Here is a 15,854-nt window from a genome sequence, read left to right on the forward strand (position 1 = left end):
ACATTTCATTGTATATATTCATAAAAATGATGCCAGTTGATTCATGATTTCGACTGGCTGAGTAACGCTGCCTGCCTGTCTCGTTAAGACTCATTACTATGTGACAGCTGGAGATCGAATTTAAATATTGAAACAATGTTGCAAATGTCGGCGAGACAGACAGCAAGGTTTATACAAATCTCCAATGTTAAACTAAATGTTAGTCTAAAAGAAATGTGAGATAATGTCTTGATGCTTTTTATAGTGGAGATCAAGTTTATAAATTACCTGGCTGGGCTGAAGAGACAGTGGCTTGCGCAGTCAGATGGAACAGTAAATAGGCATTTTAACATCATAGATTTAGCAGGTGGTAACTTGTGGAATAGACACCGGCTGGAATGCGGTTTTAACCAATCAGCATTCAGGATTAGACCCACCCGTTGTATAAAGACTAATAATTACTTGGGGAAGTTAGACTATAGATTATATTTTGGGGAAGGGGGAAGAATATTGTCTCAATTTACGATGAGCTGGTCCTAGGCATCCATGTATGTAGCCTAGTGTGTTTATCACCTTTTCCCGCCTCTTCCTCTCCTCAAAGCAGTGGGTTCTCCTTCAACTGGAAGGGATTCTTCCACTGTGTCCAGGACCTCGTCTGCACTTGTGAATTCCATCCTTTGCTTTCCATTCCATACCCACAGCACTGCCGGGAAGCAGGGCATGTGGTGGCATGTTGTAACTAATTGGGAAAGACAACTTGTCTGTTTTGTGCAGGAGCGCTCGGTCAAATTGATAACACGGCAGTCTCATCACAATGCAACAACAGAAATGAATGAATTTACTTTAGGAAACTTTCTGAATGAACATTGAGAGAATTAGAGAACTCACATGCACACCAGTTAAAAGGACCCATCAATCATAGCCCCCAGCGCATCTCAAACACACAACAGCAAATCATATTTATCCTTTCCACAAAACGTAGGCTATTAAAAACCTAGGCCTATGGGATCATGCTAAAACAATGTAGCCTATCAAATTAATTGACAAGGAAAGTTTGAAGGGGATAGAGAGACAGCTATGAGACATCTGCCCAGCAGCTAGCCAGCTAGCTAACGTCCACCGTCTACCGAACAGCAGCACTGTAAAAACTATTACACTCAACTGAACGACTTGATTAGTGTAGTGTTAGCTAGCTACATAGTTGTCTTTGCTGTCTTCGTATCCAAGATAATTGTGTAGTTTAGAGTGTGTAGTCTTAGAGTGATTATCTTAATTTACCGAGGTTAGCTAGCCAGCTATCTGTCGTCCTTAACGTAGGAGACACTGCTAGCTAGCCAACAGCTAGCCAACGTCTACCGAATAGAACTTACTCACTCAACAACCCGGTCGCATTCCGCTTCGCTCCACAGGTAGTATCACATTTTCATTTCATTTCATTACAGTACAACGGTTTGATTTGTTTGATCGTAGCTAGCTACATAGCCGTCTTTGTATCAAAGATAATTGTGTAGTCTAGAGCGATTTCCTAGGTTAGCTAGCCAGCTATTGTCGTTCTTTTAACGCAACGTAACGTAATCAACACTGCTAGCTAGCCAGCTAGCCCCCGAATAGCAGCACTGTAGAAACTATCACACTCAACGGAACGACTTGATTAGTGTAGTGTCAACAACGCAGCCACTGCCAGCTAGCCTACAAAGTCAACAACGCAGCCACTGCCAGCTAGCCTACTTCAGCAGTACTGTATCATTTTAATCATTTTAGTCAATAAGATTCTTGCTACGTAAGCTTAACTTTCTGAACATTCGAGACGTGTAGTCCACTTGTCATTCCAATCTCCTTTGCATTAGCGTAGCCTCTTCTGTAGCCTGTCAACTATGTGTCTGTCTATCCCTGTTCTCTCCTCTCCGCACAGACCATACAAACGCTCCACACCGCGTGGCCGCGGCCACCCTAATCTGGTGGTCCCAGCGCGCACGACCCACGTGGAGTTCCAGGTCTCCGGTAGCCTCTGGAACTGCCGATCTGCGGCCAACAAGGCGGAGTTCATCTCAGCCTATGCCCCCTCCAGTCCCTCGACTTCTTGGCACTGACGGAAACATGGATCACCACAGATAACACTGCTACTCCTACTGCTCTCTCTTCGTCCGCCCACGTGTTCTCGCACACCCCGAGAGCTTCTGGTCAGCGGGGTGGTGGCACCGGGATCCTCATCTCTCCCAAGTGGTCATTCTCTCTTTCTCCCTTACCCATCTGTCTATCGCCTCCTTTGAATTCCATGCTGTCACAGTTACCAGCCCTTTCAAGCTTAACATCCTTATCATTTATCGCCCTCCAGGTTCCCTCGGAGAGTTCATCAATGAGCTTGATGCCTTGATAAGCTCCTTTCCTGAGGACGGCTCACCTCTCACAGTTCTGGGCGACTTTAACCTCCCCACGTCTACCTTTGACTCATTCCTCTCTGCCTCCTTCTTTCCACTCCTCTCCTCTTTTGACCTCACCCTCTCACCTTCCCCTCTACTCACAAGGCAGGCAATACGCTCGACCTCATCTTTACTAGATGCTGTTCTTCCACTAACCTCACTGCAACTCCCCTCCAAGTCTCCGACCACTACCTTGTATCCTTTTCCCTCTTGCTCTCATCCAACACTTCCCACACTGCCCCTACTCGGATGGTATCGCGCCGTCCCAATCTTCGCTCTCTCTCCCCCGCTACTCTCTCCTCGTCCATCCTATCATCTCTTCCCTCTGCTCAAACCTTCTCCAACCTATCTCCTGATTCTGCCTCCTCAACCCTCCTCTCCTCCCTTTCTGCATCCCTTGATTCTCTATGTCCCCTATCCTCCAGGCCGGCTCGGTCCTCCCCTCCTGCTCCGTGGCTCGACGACTCATTGCGAGCTCACAGAACAGGGCTCCGGGCAGCCGAGCGGAAATGGAGGAAAACTCGCCTCCCTGCGGACCTGGCATCCTTTCACTCCCTCCTCTCTACATTTTCCTCTTCTGTCTCTGCTGCTAAAGCCACTTTCTACCACTCTAAATTCCAAGCATCTGCCTCTAACCCTAGGAAGCTCTTTGCCACCTTCTCCTCCCTCCTGAATCCTCCTCCCCCTCCCCCTCCTCCCTCTCTGCAGATGACTTCGTCAACCATTTTGAAAAGAAGGTCGACGACATCCGATCCTCGTTGCTAAGTCAAACGACACCGCTGGTTCTGCTCACACTGCCCTACCCTGTGCTCTGACCTCTTTCTCCCCTCTCTCTCCAGATGAAATTTTGCGTCTTGTGACGGCCGGCCGCCCAACAACCTGCCCGCTTGACCCTATTCCCTCCTCTCTTCTCCAGACCATTTCCGGAGACCTTCTCCCTTACCTCACCTCGCTCATCAACTCATCCCTGACCGCTGGCTACGTCCCTTCTGTCTTCAAGAGAGCGAGAGTTGCACCCCTTCTGAAAAAACCTACACTCGATCCCTCCGATGTCAACAACTACAGACCAGTATCCCTTCTTTCTTTTCTCTCCAAAACTCTTGAACGTGCCATCCTTGGCCAGCTCTCCCGCTATCTCTCTCAGAATGACCTTCTTGATCCAAATCAGTCAGGTTTCAAGACTAGTCATTCAACTGAGACTGCTCTTTCTCTGTATCACGGAGGCCCTCCGCACTGCTAAAGCTAACTCTCTCTCCTCTGCTCTCATCCTTCTAGACCTATCGGCTGCCTTCGATACTGTGAACCATCAGATCCTCCTCTCCACCCTCTCCGAGTTGGGCATCTCCGGCGCGGCCCACGCTTGATTGCGTCCTACCTGACAGGTCGCTCCTACCAGGTGGCGTGGCGAGAATCTGTCTCCTCACCACGCGCTCTCACCACTGGCGTCCCCCAGGGCTCTGTTCTAGGCCCTCTCCTATTGTCGCTATACACCAAGTCACTTGGCTCTGTCATAACCTCACATGGTCTCTCCTATCATTGCTATGCAGACGACACACAATTAATCTTCTCCTTTCCCCTTCTGATGACCAGGTGGCGAATCGCATCTCTGCATGTCTGGCAGACATATCAGTGTGGATGACGGATCACCACCTCAAGCTGAACCTCGGCAAGACGGAGCTGCTCTTCCTCCCGGGAAGGACTGCCCGTTCCATGATCTCGCCATCACGGTTGACAACTCCATTGTGTCCTCCTCCCAGAGCGCTAAGAACCTTGGCGTGATCCTGGACAACACCCTGTCGTTCTCAACTAACATCAAGGCGGTGGCCCGTTCTTGTAGGTTCATGCTCTACAACATCCGCAGAGTACGACCCTGCCTCACACAGGAAGCGGCGCAGGTCCTAATCCAGGCACTTGTCATCTCCCGTCTGGATTACTGCAACTCGCTGTTGGCTGGGCTCCCTGCCTGTGCCATTAAACCCTACAACTCATCCAGAACGCCGCAGCCCGTCTGGTGTTCAACCTTCCCAAGTTCTCTCACGTCACCCCGCTCCTCCGCTCTCTCCACTGGCTTCCAGTTGAAGCTCGCATCCGCTACAAGACCATGGTGCTTGCCACGGAGCTGTGAGGGGAACGGCACCTCAGTACCTCCAGGCTCTGATCAGGCCCTACACCCAAACAAGGGCACTGCGTTCATCCACCTCTGGCCTGCTCGCCTCCCTACCACTGAGGAAGTACAGTTCCCGCGCAGCCCAGTCAAAACTGTTCGCTGCTCTGGCCCCCCAATGGTGGAACAAACTCCCTCACGACGCCAGGACAGCGGAGTCAATCACCACCTTCCGGAGACACCTGAAACCCCACCTCTTTCAGGAATACCTAGGATAGGATAAAGTAATCCTTCTCACCCCCCTTAAAATATTTAGATGCACTATTGTAAAGTGGCTGTTCCACTGGATGTCTTAAGGTGAACGCACCAATTTGTAAGTCGCTCTGGATAAGAGCGTCTGCTAAATGACTTAAATGTAAATGTAATATTCCAGTCTGTGCTAGCAAAATAGTCCTGTAGCTTAGCATCTGCTTCATCTGACCACTTTTTTATTGATCTAGTCACTGGTGCTTCCTGCTTTCATTTTTGCTTGTAACAGGAATCAGGAGGATAGAATTATGGTCAGCTTTGCCAAATGGAGGGCAGGAGAGAGCTTTGTATGTGTCTCTGTGTGTGGAGTAAAGGTGGTCCAGAGGTTTTTTCCCTCTGGTTGCACATTTAACATGCTGATAGAAATTTTGTAAAACGGATTTAAGTTTCTCTGCGTTTAAGTTTCTCCCCGGCAACTAGGAGAGCCACCTCTGTGTGAGTGTTTTCTTGTTTGCTTATGGCAGAATATGGCAGAATACAGCTCATTCAATGTTATTTTAGTGCCAGCCTCTGACTGTGGTGGTATGTAAAAGAGCTACGAAAAATATAGATGAAAACTCTCTAGATAGATAGTGTGGTCTACAGCTTATCATGATATACTCTATCTCAGGGAAGCAATAGCTTGAGACTTCCTTGGATATCGTGCACAGCTGTTATTTACAAAAATACATAGCCCGCCACTCTTTGTCTTACCAGTAGCTGCTGTTCTATATACAGCGTATAACCAACCAGCTGTATGTTGATAGTGTAGTCGTTCAGCTACGACTCTGTGAAGTATAAGATATTGCAGTGTTGAATGTTCCATTGGAAGTTTAATTTTGCGCGTAGGTCATTGATTTAATTTTCCAAAGATTGCACATTTGCTAGCAGAATGGAAGGAAGTGGGGGTTTATTCGATCACCTACGAATTCTCAGAAGGCAGCCCGCCCTCCTGCCCCTTTTTCTCCTGCTCCTCTTTACGCAAATCACAGTGATCTGGGCCTGTTCCCGAGAAAGCAGTATATCGTTCACTTCGGGCTCGTCAGACTCCTTAAAAGAAAAACACTAACTGGTTGTGAATAATTTTCTTCATGTGACATACTGTATGTGAGTCAGTAAGTGAATACTCAACTTGACAAATACACTAGAAAAGGAGGGAAAACAGTACATGTATGCAACTGAATAATAGTTATAGATACATTTTCTATCACATTGGAATGAAAGGTCCTGAAACCTGTCCTTTTGTTCCTATTTTCAGTGAGCGGGGATGAATAGTTCAGGGACTGCGTCACCAATGGTACCCGATTACACATATGTAGTGCACTACTTTTTGACCAGAAACACATAGGCTCTGGTCGAAGTAGTGCACTACATAGGGAATAGGATACCATTGGGGATGCACTTGGGGCTTGAGCTGCTCTTCCAAAGGAAAATATGATGAGAGATCATTCCACTGGATGTAAACTGTACCACTTCAAGCTCTGAGTTATACTGAAGAGGTCTTCTGGGCTTTAGAGCGTGGCGAAGGAGGATAGGAATCCATATTAATGTAATAAACTTACACCATCCCTGTTTGTTCAGATGGTTTTCCTCATGTTAGAGAGAGAGATCAAATAAGCACATCAATTAAATGTAACTGATGTTGCTCTCGTTCTCTGATTTCTAAAATAACTCATGTCTATGGCTCCACTGGGCCTCTGGACAAATATGACTCTGTGTGTGTGTGTGTGATGGCAGCCAGCAAAGGCCAACTGCTCCCTGTGCTCCAGGCTCAATCGGAGTCCATCTGAGGCCCAGACACACAATCTCAATCTATACCAGATACATATCCTTACAGAGTACATCAGACACACTGACCCCCTCAATCCACACCAGATTCATAGACCTTCAGGGCTATAGTCTAAGTGTACACTATAGTCTCTCAAATATATTTTGTTCAACCTACACCACATCATAGACCCTCTCAGTCAACGCCAGACTCACTGATCATCTAGATCAGTGGTTCCCAAACTTTTTATAGTCCCCTTCAAAAATTCAACCTCCAGCTGCCCTCTAGCACCAGGGTCAGCCATTGTAAGCCTGCCATTGTAAGCCTGCCACACTCTATACGATACAATTATAAGAATGAGTGTGAGTTTTTGTCACAACCCGGCTCGTGGGAAGTGACAATGAGCTCTTATAGGACCAGGGCACAAATAATAATATAATAATAATCAATCATTTTGGTCTTTATTTAGCCATCTTACAATTTTTGTTTATCAAAAATTGTGAATAACTCACCACAGGTTAATGAGAAGGGTGTGCTTGAAAGGATGCACATAACTCTGCAATGTTGTATTGGAGAGTGTCTCAATCATTTTCCACACACAGTCTGTGCCTGTATTTATTTTTCATGCTAGTGAGGGCCGAGAATCCACTCTCACATAGGTGAGTGGGGCATTTGTGTCTTAACAGCACAATTTGCCATGGCAGGAGCGCAGCCCAATCCAGAAATCTGGCAGTGGCTTCTGATCAAATTTTCACAGAACAGCTTGTTGCAATTTCAATGAGGCTCTCTTGTTCAGATATCGGTAAGTGGACTGGAGGCAGGACATGAAAGGGATAACAAGTCCAGTTGTTTGTGTTATCTGTTTTGTTAAAGTACCTGTGTAATTGGGCTCCCAATTCACTCAGGTGCTTTGCTATATCACATTTGACATTGTCCGTAAGCTTGAGTTCATTTGCACACAAAAAAATCATACAATGATGGAAAGACCTGTGTGTTGTCCTTGTTTTAATGCAGACAGAGAAGAGCTCCAACTTCTTAATCATAGCCTCAATTCTGTCCCGCACATTGAATATAGTTGCTGAGAGTCCCTGTAATCCTAGATTCAGATCATTCAGGTGTGAAAAAACATCACCCAGATAGGCCAGTCGTGTGAGAAACTCGTCATCATGCAAGCGGTCAGACAAGTGAAAATTATGGTCAGTAAAAAAAACTTGAAGTTTGTCACTCAATAAAAACAAAGTACTTTTCCCCTTGATAACCAGCACACTTCTTCTGTATGTTATAAAAGTGTTACATGGTCGCTGCCCATATCATTGCATAATGCAGAAAATATACAAGAGTTCAGGGGCCTTGCTTTAACAAAGTTACCATTTTCACTGTAGTGTCCAAAACGTATTTCAAGCTGTCAGGCATTCCCAAGGCAGCAAGAGCCTCTCGGTGGATGCTGCAGTGTACCCAAGTCCATTTGATGTCACAAAGCTGTCCAGTATTTAAAAAATATCCTCTCCTGTTGTACTGGTTTCCAGTAGTTTGCAGAAGAGGATGTCTTCCTTAATTGACCCCCCCCCCATAAACGTAATGGGAATATACCAGGAGCTGTGTCAGGCCTGCCAAGTCTGTTGACTCATCCAGCTGTAATGCATAGAATTCACTGGCTTGGATGCGAAGCAGTAATTGTTTCAAAACATCTCCAGCCATGACTGATGCGTTGTGAAACAGTGTTGTTTGATGAAGACATTGTCTGTATAGTTTTTTGGCCTTTTCCTCCAGCATTGTCCCAGCCATATCTGCGGCAGCAGGAATAATTAAATCCTCCACAATAGCATGGGGATTGCCTGTCCTAGCCACTCGGTAGCTCACCATATACGATGCTTCTAGTCCCTTCTTATTAATGGTATCTATTGCTTTTATACGTCTTACTATTCAGAAGTTGTCTTAAACTTCTTGGTGACATGGGGCAAAATTTTCACATCCGGATGAAATGCATGCCCAAATTCAACTGCCTGCTACTCATCCCCAGAAGATAAGATATGCATATTATTATTAGATTTGGATAGAAAACACTCTGAAGTTTCTAAAACTGTTTGAATCATGTCCGTGAGTATAACATAACTTATGTAGCAGGTGAAACCCAGAGGAAAACCCTTTTTTTTTTTGAGGTCACTATTTTCAATAAGTTTTAATTGGGAATCCAGATTTCTAAGGGACATTCTTGCAGTTCCTACCACTTCGAATGGATGTCACCAGTCTTTAGAAATTGGTTGAGATTTTTCCTTTGTGTAATGAAGAAGTAGCCCTGTTCAAAACGAGGGTTACTTCAAGTGTACTGTTTGTTAGAGGCGCGTGACCCGAAAGGTAGCGTCAGTTTGTTTTCTTCCTGTATTGAACACAGATCATCCAGTCTTCAATTGTATCGATTATTTACTTTAAAAAAATACCTAGAGTTGTATTACAAAAGTAGTTTGAAATGTTTTGGCAAGGTTTACAGGTAACTTTTGAGATATTTTGTAGTCACGTTGCGCAAGTTGGAACCAGTGTTATTCTGGATCAAACGCGCCAAATAAATGGACATTTTGGAAATATATCGACGGAATTAAAGGAACAAACCACAGTCAGAGGTCTGAGAGAGAGAGGGGTCTGAGAGAGAGGTCAGAGAGAGAGAGAGTGCCTGACGACCGGCAGGCCAACCGACCAGGCGGCTCAGAGAAGCTTTATTTCAATTAGCAAGGAGGTCTGGAAGTGAAGCAGCTGTGACATAAGGCATGACTGGCTGTGTAAATATGCACAAGGAGGCGGATGTAGTGCCCGTACGCACACGCCATTACCTCAGCCTCAGAGCCTGATGCTCTCATCTCGTCTCCCGTGACACACTCCCTCTCTCTGATGGTCGGTCTACTGTAGGCCACTGCTTATACATCACATGTGAAATAGCTTCAATGCCCTCATTATGAAATGTTCAGAATGATACATCTTGAATAGAGTATGCTGTACAGACAGTGGCTGTATGGAACTTTATGAAAGAAAATGGTCAGACAAGAGCAAAATTAAGCAACGCACGCACACATACTCACACACACTGTCCACACATAGGTGGGTGGATATGTACACACAGTTACGTCTCACAGATTGTGAGTGTCAGCTAATTAGCTGAATAAATTAGGCTAAAAGGTGTACCAGTGAATTCATTGGATGTGTTGCTAGTCTCTGAAGGCCAACTCAGCCTGCTTGAAGAAAAAGAAACACAGCCAGGACCGTTCATATGAGCAGTGGGTATAGTAAGGCTATCAGGTTATATTTATTCCACTTCAAGTCCTTTTCCCTATACTAAAATCAGAAAATATGGTCATCCTAACAGTAACCGGTCATTTGTTGACTTAAATACTCTAAAGTCATTGTGGGGCTGTATGAAGCCAGGACAGGAGAAGAGAGGCAAAGGCCAGTCAGTTGGACATAATAAGGTCTCTGGAAGGTCAGTGAGAAAATTGCTCCGAATGCACTGCTGTAATAGGGTTCATACTAACAAGGTCTCATCACCCTCTGTTTTTCATTCAGAGCCTGGGCTTGTTGAGATCCCCAAACTCAAATCAGACCTAAATCGAGGCTCTATCTCAACCTAGAAATCAACCGTCATCTCTTAAAAAGCAAAATTATGCAAGTGTGTCCCTTAGATTGTTCTTGCACATAGTGACCTAGTTTTGAATTTACCTTTAGTTGACAAAGGGTTCATGTCTGATTTTCTTTTTGACATGATAGCGATCTCTGAATGATCTCCCTTTGACAATAGCCTTATAAGGCATCATCATAAATTTAGGATCTACATTTAGAATCTAGATGATTCACACAGGTGCACAAGAAAAAAAAACATACAAAAGACACCATTTTAAGTAGTCATTTTTATATACACATGTATATATTCATATATTACACATTTAATACAGGCATAATAAGATCGATCATAAAGAGAAGAACAGAAAAAAGTGGCTGAGATATTTGTAAAAATGTACATTTCATGAGAAATCATATACACACAATTTTGCTTTTTCTACTATCCTTTTGACAGACATACATACAAAGAATTACCATAATGACAAGCTCCCCCCCCCCCAAAAAAAGAACACAGGGTGTTATGTAGAGACAGCAAGAACCAGCTTGCTAAATATACGTTGCATATATATTCCCGTTTCTGTGTGGGATTTCTCTGATCAAAGGGGTGAATCGAGAGTAGCCTGTGCTGTTTAAAGGAGAACGCCACAAAAATACGTTGTTCCTCTCTAAACTTTCCTCACCTACTACATTTGTTTTGCATGATAATGCTTTAGTTGAGTAAACTCCATTCAGATAACCTCACATCATTTGGTTGGGACAGTATGGTGTCATATAGTGTTCTTGAAGAGATTTAAATAAATGTTGAGTTTTTTTGTGTATTATTTTACCCATCATACAACTAAAGTAAGTATCTGCCTCTACAATGCTACTGAAGGTTGCAAATCTAATCTTAATTTTTTTTTTTTTTTACATACAATTTTAAAATTTCCAATAAAACAGTGGTGATTCAGATGAATCCATGCCCTTACAAAACGAAATCTTGACCGAATCGTACTGTGGTACAAAACAAATAATATTTTAAACATCAACATTGTTAAACAATAATTACTTCTTTCTCATAGTTATTCAATTCTGTGGCCACATGGACTAACTATTTTGTTGTTGTACTGAACAGTTTCATTTTGAGGATAGGTTGGATACAGAGATACATAGAGATAGATAGAGAGGAGTCTAGATGGATATATGGAGATGAGTCCTATCTATCTCTATAGGCGGATCACATATTAACTAGTAAGCGATGCGATGTGACGAAAGGCATCTTTTTATACAAGTAAGCGAAAGGCTTGGATTAACCAGATCTACTCATAGTGCCTCTGAAATGGTACACTATTCCATAGTGCACTACTATTAAACAAAATAATTGAACTATATACTGTGGGGGATAGGCTGTCATTTCAGAAGCAGCAAGAACGCTAACAGTATCAAAGCCTAACTGTTCCAAAGACCAGGTGTCTACAAGGATACAGTGGTCAGATGGCCACATACAGGATGGACAGTAACAGTACAAATCTAGTATTGAAGTAACCTACAATGCCTAGAGGGGCCTTTAGAAAATAGTCCACTATCACAGTGTTGCTGATGTGCCCATTATCAATGTTTGTAATGACATTACAGTACTGATCATTTACCTATGTCAAAACAATGGTTTTGGGGAGGAGGCATTGGATGAAAAAGGCATACAAAAACATGTTTGTGATATTGATAGAACTAACTGCTACATAACGTGCATGCATATCCCTCCATCTAGGAGATGTAGCCCATCTAGATACTGGTCCTCCCTTGGTATATAAGGCAAGAATGAATCACTCAGTATGACATCGAGTCAGCACCAAGAACCTTTGTCTGTCTCTCTCCTCACAGGCAAATATGGCAGTTACAGTATGTAACCTATCCCAACTGGGTAGCATTTTATTACCGTCATCAACAGACGTCAAGGTATATTTTCTTAAGGCATTTCTAGAATTGATTTGGCCTGATTTTGATTATGAAGCTAGGTCAGTAGGCTGTCCAGTGCTCTTAAATGGACAGAAGGCTTTTTGGGAACAAAGATCTCTCTCTGATCAAAGAGAAGAAAAATACCCCAGATAGAAAAGACTTTCAAAGATGACATCGTAGCAAAGAGTGAACTGAGACAGTGAGTCCACTGGATCAGTGGTTTCTGGAAGACAGATGCCTTTGGGTTTGACTGGTGTAGAAACTGGAGGCATTTTCCTTTCAATGTCCAAAAACAGTACTATTATAAAACAACAACTGGCACAAGATTAGTGCTTTCTTTTTTGTTAGCTGTGTTTTTTAACATACAAAAGGGCAGAAAGAAAAGATAGGCACGTTTCTCAATGAATTTATCCACAGTAAGAAGAGGCACTGAGGTCAGTTCAGTATGGGTTGCGCCTGTCACTTGGCCGTGTCATTGCCATTGTTATCAATGTTCTAGACGTCACAGCCATATTGATATCCAAAAGTAGAATGTAGGCTAATGACTGTTTTGTCTAAATTACACTATAGTGGCATGGAAATACGATGACATTTCTAAAGTAGGCAAATATTTAGTAAGAAACAACTTTGCCATCATTATGATGTTGTCAAATGTACTTTATGCAGATGGAAATGTTGTTATTACTTAGCACAGTTCCTCAATCTTAGCTAGCCAGCAAACATTACACTGCACCTAGTCAATATGGCAAGTCAATATAGCAAGATCAAAATGTTGACAAAAGGTTTTCCTACTAATTATTTTCCTTCTTTAGTAATGTAATTATATTTCCAAGCCACTGTAATGCACTTTTGATTAAATATTCATCAGCACCAATTGACAATGCATTGAGTGGAATGATCAGTCGGGCATCAGTCCTAAAACCAATGTTCAAAACAATATTGTGACGAAACGTGCAGCACACAAATTGTTTTTTGCCTTTGAACGAGAAAACTTAAAATGTACTTTGTATGGTTGTCTGAAGCAACATACAACCAATTAAGCTTGTGCTATGACAGTTTTAGAGAAGGTGTTTAGTTTAAGACAGCTTCTACTTAAATTTCTTCATTGCACACAATCAGAATAGAAACAGCCCAGAAAAAAAAAAATCTGTAAAAAGAGATCTCGAGTTAAGTCTTGCAAAGTACAATACTCAGCGACCGTATTTCGACTGGAGAAGAGAAGGAGAGGGGGGTGAGGGAAGATAGTTTGGCCTTTCCACTCCTCTTCTCACATCTTCTCTTCTCACTGTTTTACACAAAATCTTTGTTACTCAAGAGCTTCAGTGGAATAAACAGAACATTTACAAAGGAGAAAATAAAATGTCCGGAAAGATTGTTAGTGCAGAATTTTTCCCCATTTTTTTGTTGTTGTTGATATAATATATATATATTTATATATAAGCCATACATTGTCACCTATACATAACAAAACACTACGATTCTGACTTTATAAAAGTCTGAATTAAATCAGAAAGCATTACACTTCTCAATATCTATACCTTTACATTTCCTGACAGCCCAATGTTTATTTTAATTGTATTATTTAAAAAAAACAGTGTTCAATACTCAGTGCTGCTTTACTGCAGTAAGAAGCTCTCTTCTCTCTTCCTGGGGACAGACTGGTCCATTGGGACATAATATTAAGACGGTTTACAAAATGTCTGGATGTGTCACAAAAACCTGTTGTATTCGCTTGCACCTCCCCCCTCTAACCCTCCCTTTACATAAATATGACAAAAAAGACTAAACTATTGAAAATAAAAACTTTCAATAGAGCCGTTGTGCTTGGGGGTCCAGGCCGGTGTGCCTACTCAACAGTCTGCCATGTAACGACCTAGGAGAATAAGGAACAACACAGACATTAGACCCCAGTATAGACCACATCATTCACATTTGACTACCCAAAGGGAGTGTCTTCACCTCAAGTCACAACAGATACAAAGAAGAATAGATCTAAGAATAGATTATGTGGCGAGTAGGAAAGAAAATCTACCATACATGTTATATGCTCCTTTGCTTTACTGTTTTGGCTGCAGAAGCCTTTATCAGGTGTCAGATTCTGTGTCTAGATCTTGGTCCTATACATACCTGTGGCAAACCTCTTCTTGTTGAGGGACAGTCTGTACCCGGCTCCCAACAGCTCCATGTCCACCCCTGACAGCGTGCTCCCCTCGCTCATAAACTGCACAGCCAGGGTGGTTGGGGTGGAAGGGCCGTCCGACAGCTCAAACTTAGCCCTCAGAGACCCCGAGCCTTCATTATCAGACTTCTCTGAGATATCACTCAGCTTCCATAGAGACTTATTCAGCTCTGAGTTCCTGGTGGAAAGAGATGAAATAAGTATTTATTTTTTATTTTATTTATTTCACCTTTATTTAACCAGGTAGGCTAGTTGAGAACAAGTTCTCATTTGCAACTGCGACCTGGCCAAGATAAAGCATAGCAGTGTGAACAGACAACACAGAGTTACACATGGAGTAAGCAATTAACAAGTCAATAACACAGTAGAAAAAAAATGGGCAGTCTATATACAATGTGTGCAAAAGGCATGAGGAGGTAGGCGAATAATACAATTTTGCAGATTAACACTGGGGTGATAAATGATCAGATGGTCATGTACAGGTAGAGATATTGGTGTGCAAAAGAGCAGAAAAGTAAATAAAAAAAAAATAAAAAAACAGTATAAAAACAGTATGGGGATGAGGTAGGTGAAAATGGGTGGGCTATTTACCAATAGACTATGTACAGCTGCAGCGATCGGTTAGCTGCTCGGATAGTATCTTACACAAGCAGTTGCACTTCCACTCCACCATAGAGATATGACAAACAGAAATACACTATTCAGTGTTTCCCCTAAATTCATTCATTTTAAATCGTTGCCACCACTGACAAAAAAGGTAAATTGTGAGTCTCATAGCAAAGGGTCTGAGAATACTTATGTAAATAAAGTATTTCTGTTTATTATTTTCAAGAATTATGCAAAGAATTATAGAAAGCTGTTTTTGCTTTGTCATTATGGGGAAAGGGTCTGAGAATGATGAGGGAAAAAAATATTTTATACATTTCAGAATAAGGCGGTAATGTAACAAAATGTGGAAGAAGTCAAGGGGTCTGAATACTTTCAGAATGCAATGTATATATAAAGTATATATAGAATTCAAATGTTTTTCTGCACAGATGGGCTTTTAAAATCAGAGTGACAAGTTGCAAAGTTACATATCTTCAGATTCTCATCAGATCGTCCGAGAAACCTCCAAGGTAACTAGCTAGCTAGCGTGTAATCCTGGATGTGTAGTCAATAGACACAGGTAATAATTGTTAGCTAAGATGCAGTAATGTTAAGCTAGCTAAATTCTTTGGGGGTTAATATAGAATTGGCTGGTGATGTCATTGAGTTCAAGAAATACAATTAAAACAGTCCTCGAATTTCAAATGTGGTAAAAAAGAAATGAATTTCAAAGAGAACATAATTAAATGTTCATGCATTTTGGAGTAGGAATGTCCTTTTAAAAAATGTGTTAAAAAAATGACCTCACAGTCATTCAGGAAGACCCCACCCTCGCCACTACCTCTACCCCCACTCCAGAAAAAAATCCTAGAGGAAACACTGCTATTACTACAGATATACAACAACAAAAAACACATGTAATGCTAGCGATAAGTACAGTACAACATTAACCATGCTCACAGCTGATGCCAGTGCTGTGCTGTCTTG

The 15,854-nt window shown here is 42.6% G+C and overlaps 1 protein-coding gene across 5 annotated transcripts in view; it reads right to left on the reverse strand.

Moving 5' to 3' along the window:
• Positions 1-11,027: 11,027 nt before the first annotated feature.
• fcho2 (FCH and mu domain containing endocytic adaptor 2) overlaps positions 11,028-15,854 on the reverse strand; it is a 98,383-nt gene continuing 93,556 nt past the window's right edge. For all 5 annotated transcript variants that reach the window (XM_065004750.1, XM_065004748.1, XM_065004746.1 and 2 more), the window contains 2 exons: positions 14,228-14,457; positions 11,028-13,973 (listed from right to left, as the gene is read on the reverse strand). In XM_065004750.1, coding sequence (XP_064860822.1) covers positions 13,951-13,973; positions 14,228-14,457 — 253 coding nt within the window. In that variant the 3' untranslated portion in view covers positions 11,028-13,950. The remainder of the gene's footprint in view (positions 13,974-14,227; positions 14,458-15,854) is intronic.

The sequence above is a fragment of the Oncorhynchus nerka genome, linkage group LG19 (genome assembly GCF_034236695.1).
Source record: "Oncorhynchus nerka isolate Pitt River linkage group LG19, Oner_Uvic_2.0, whole genome shotgun sequence".
NCBI lineage: Eukaryota > Metazoa > Chordata > Actinopteri > Salmoniformes > Salmonidae > Oncorhynchus > Oncorhynchus nerka.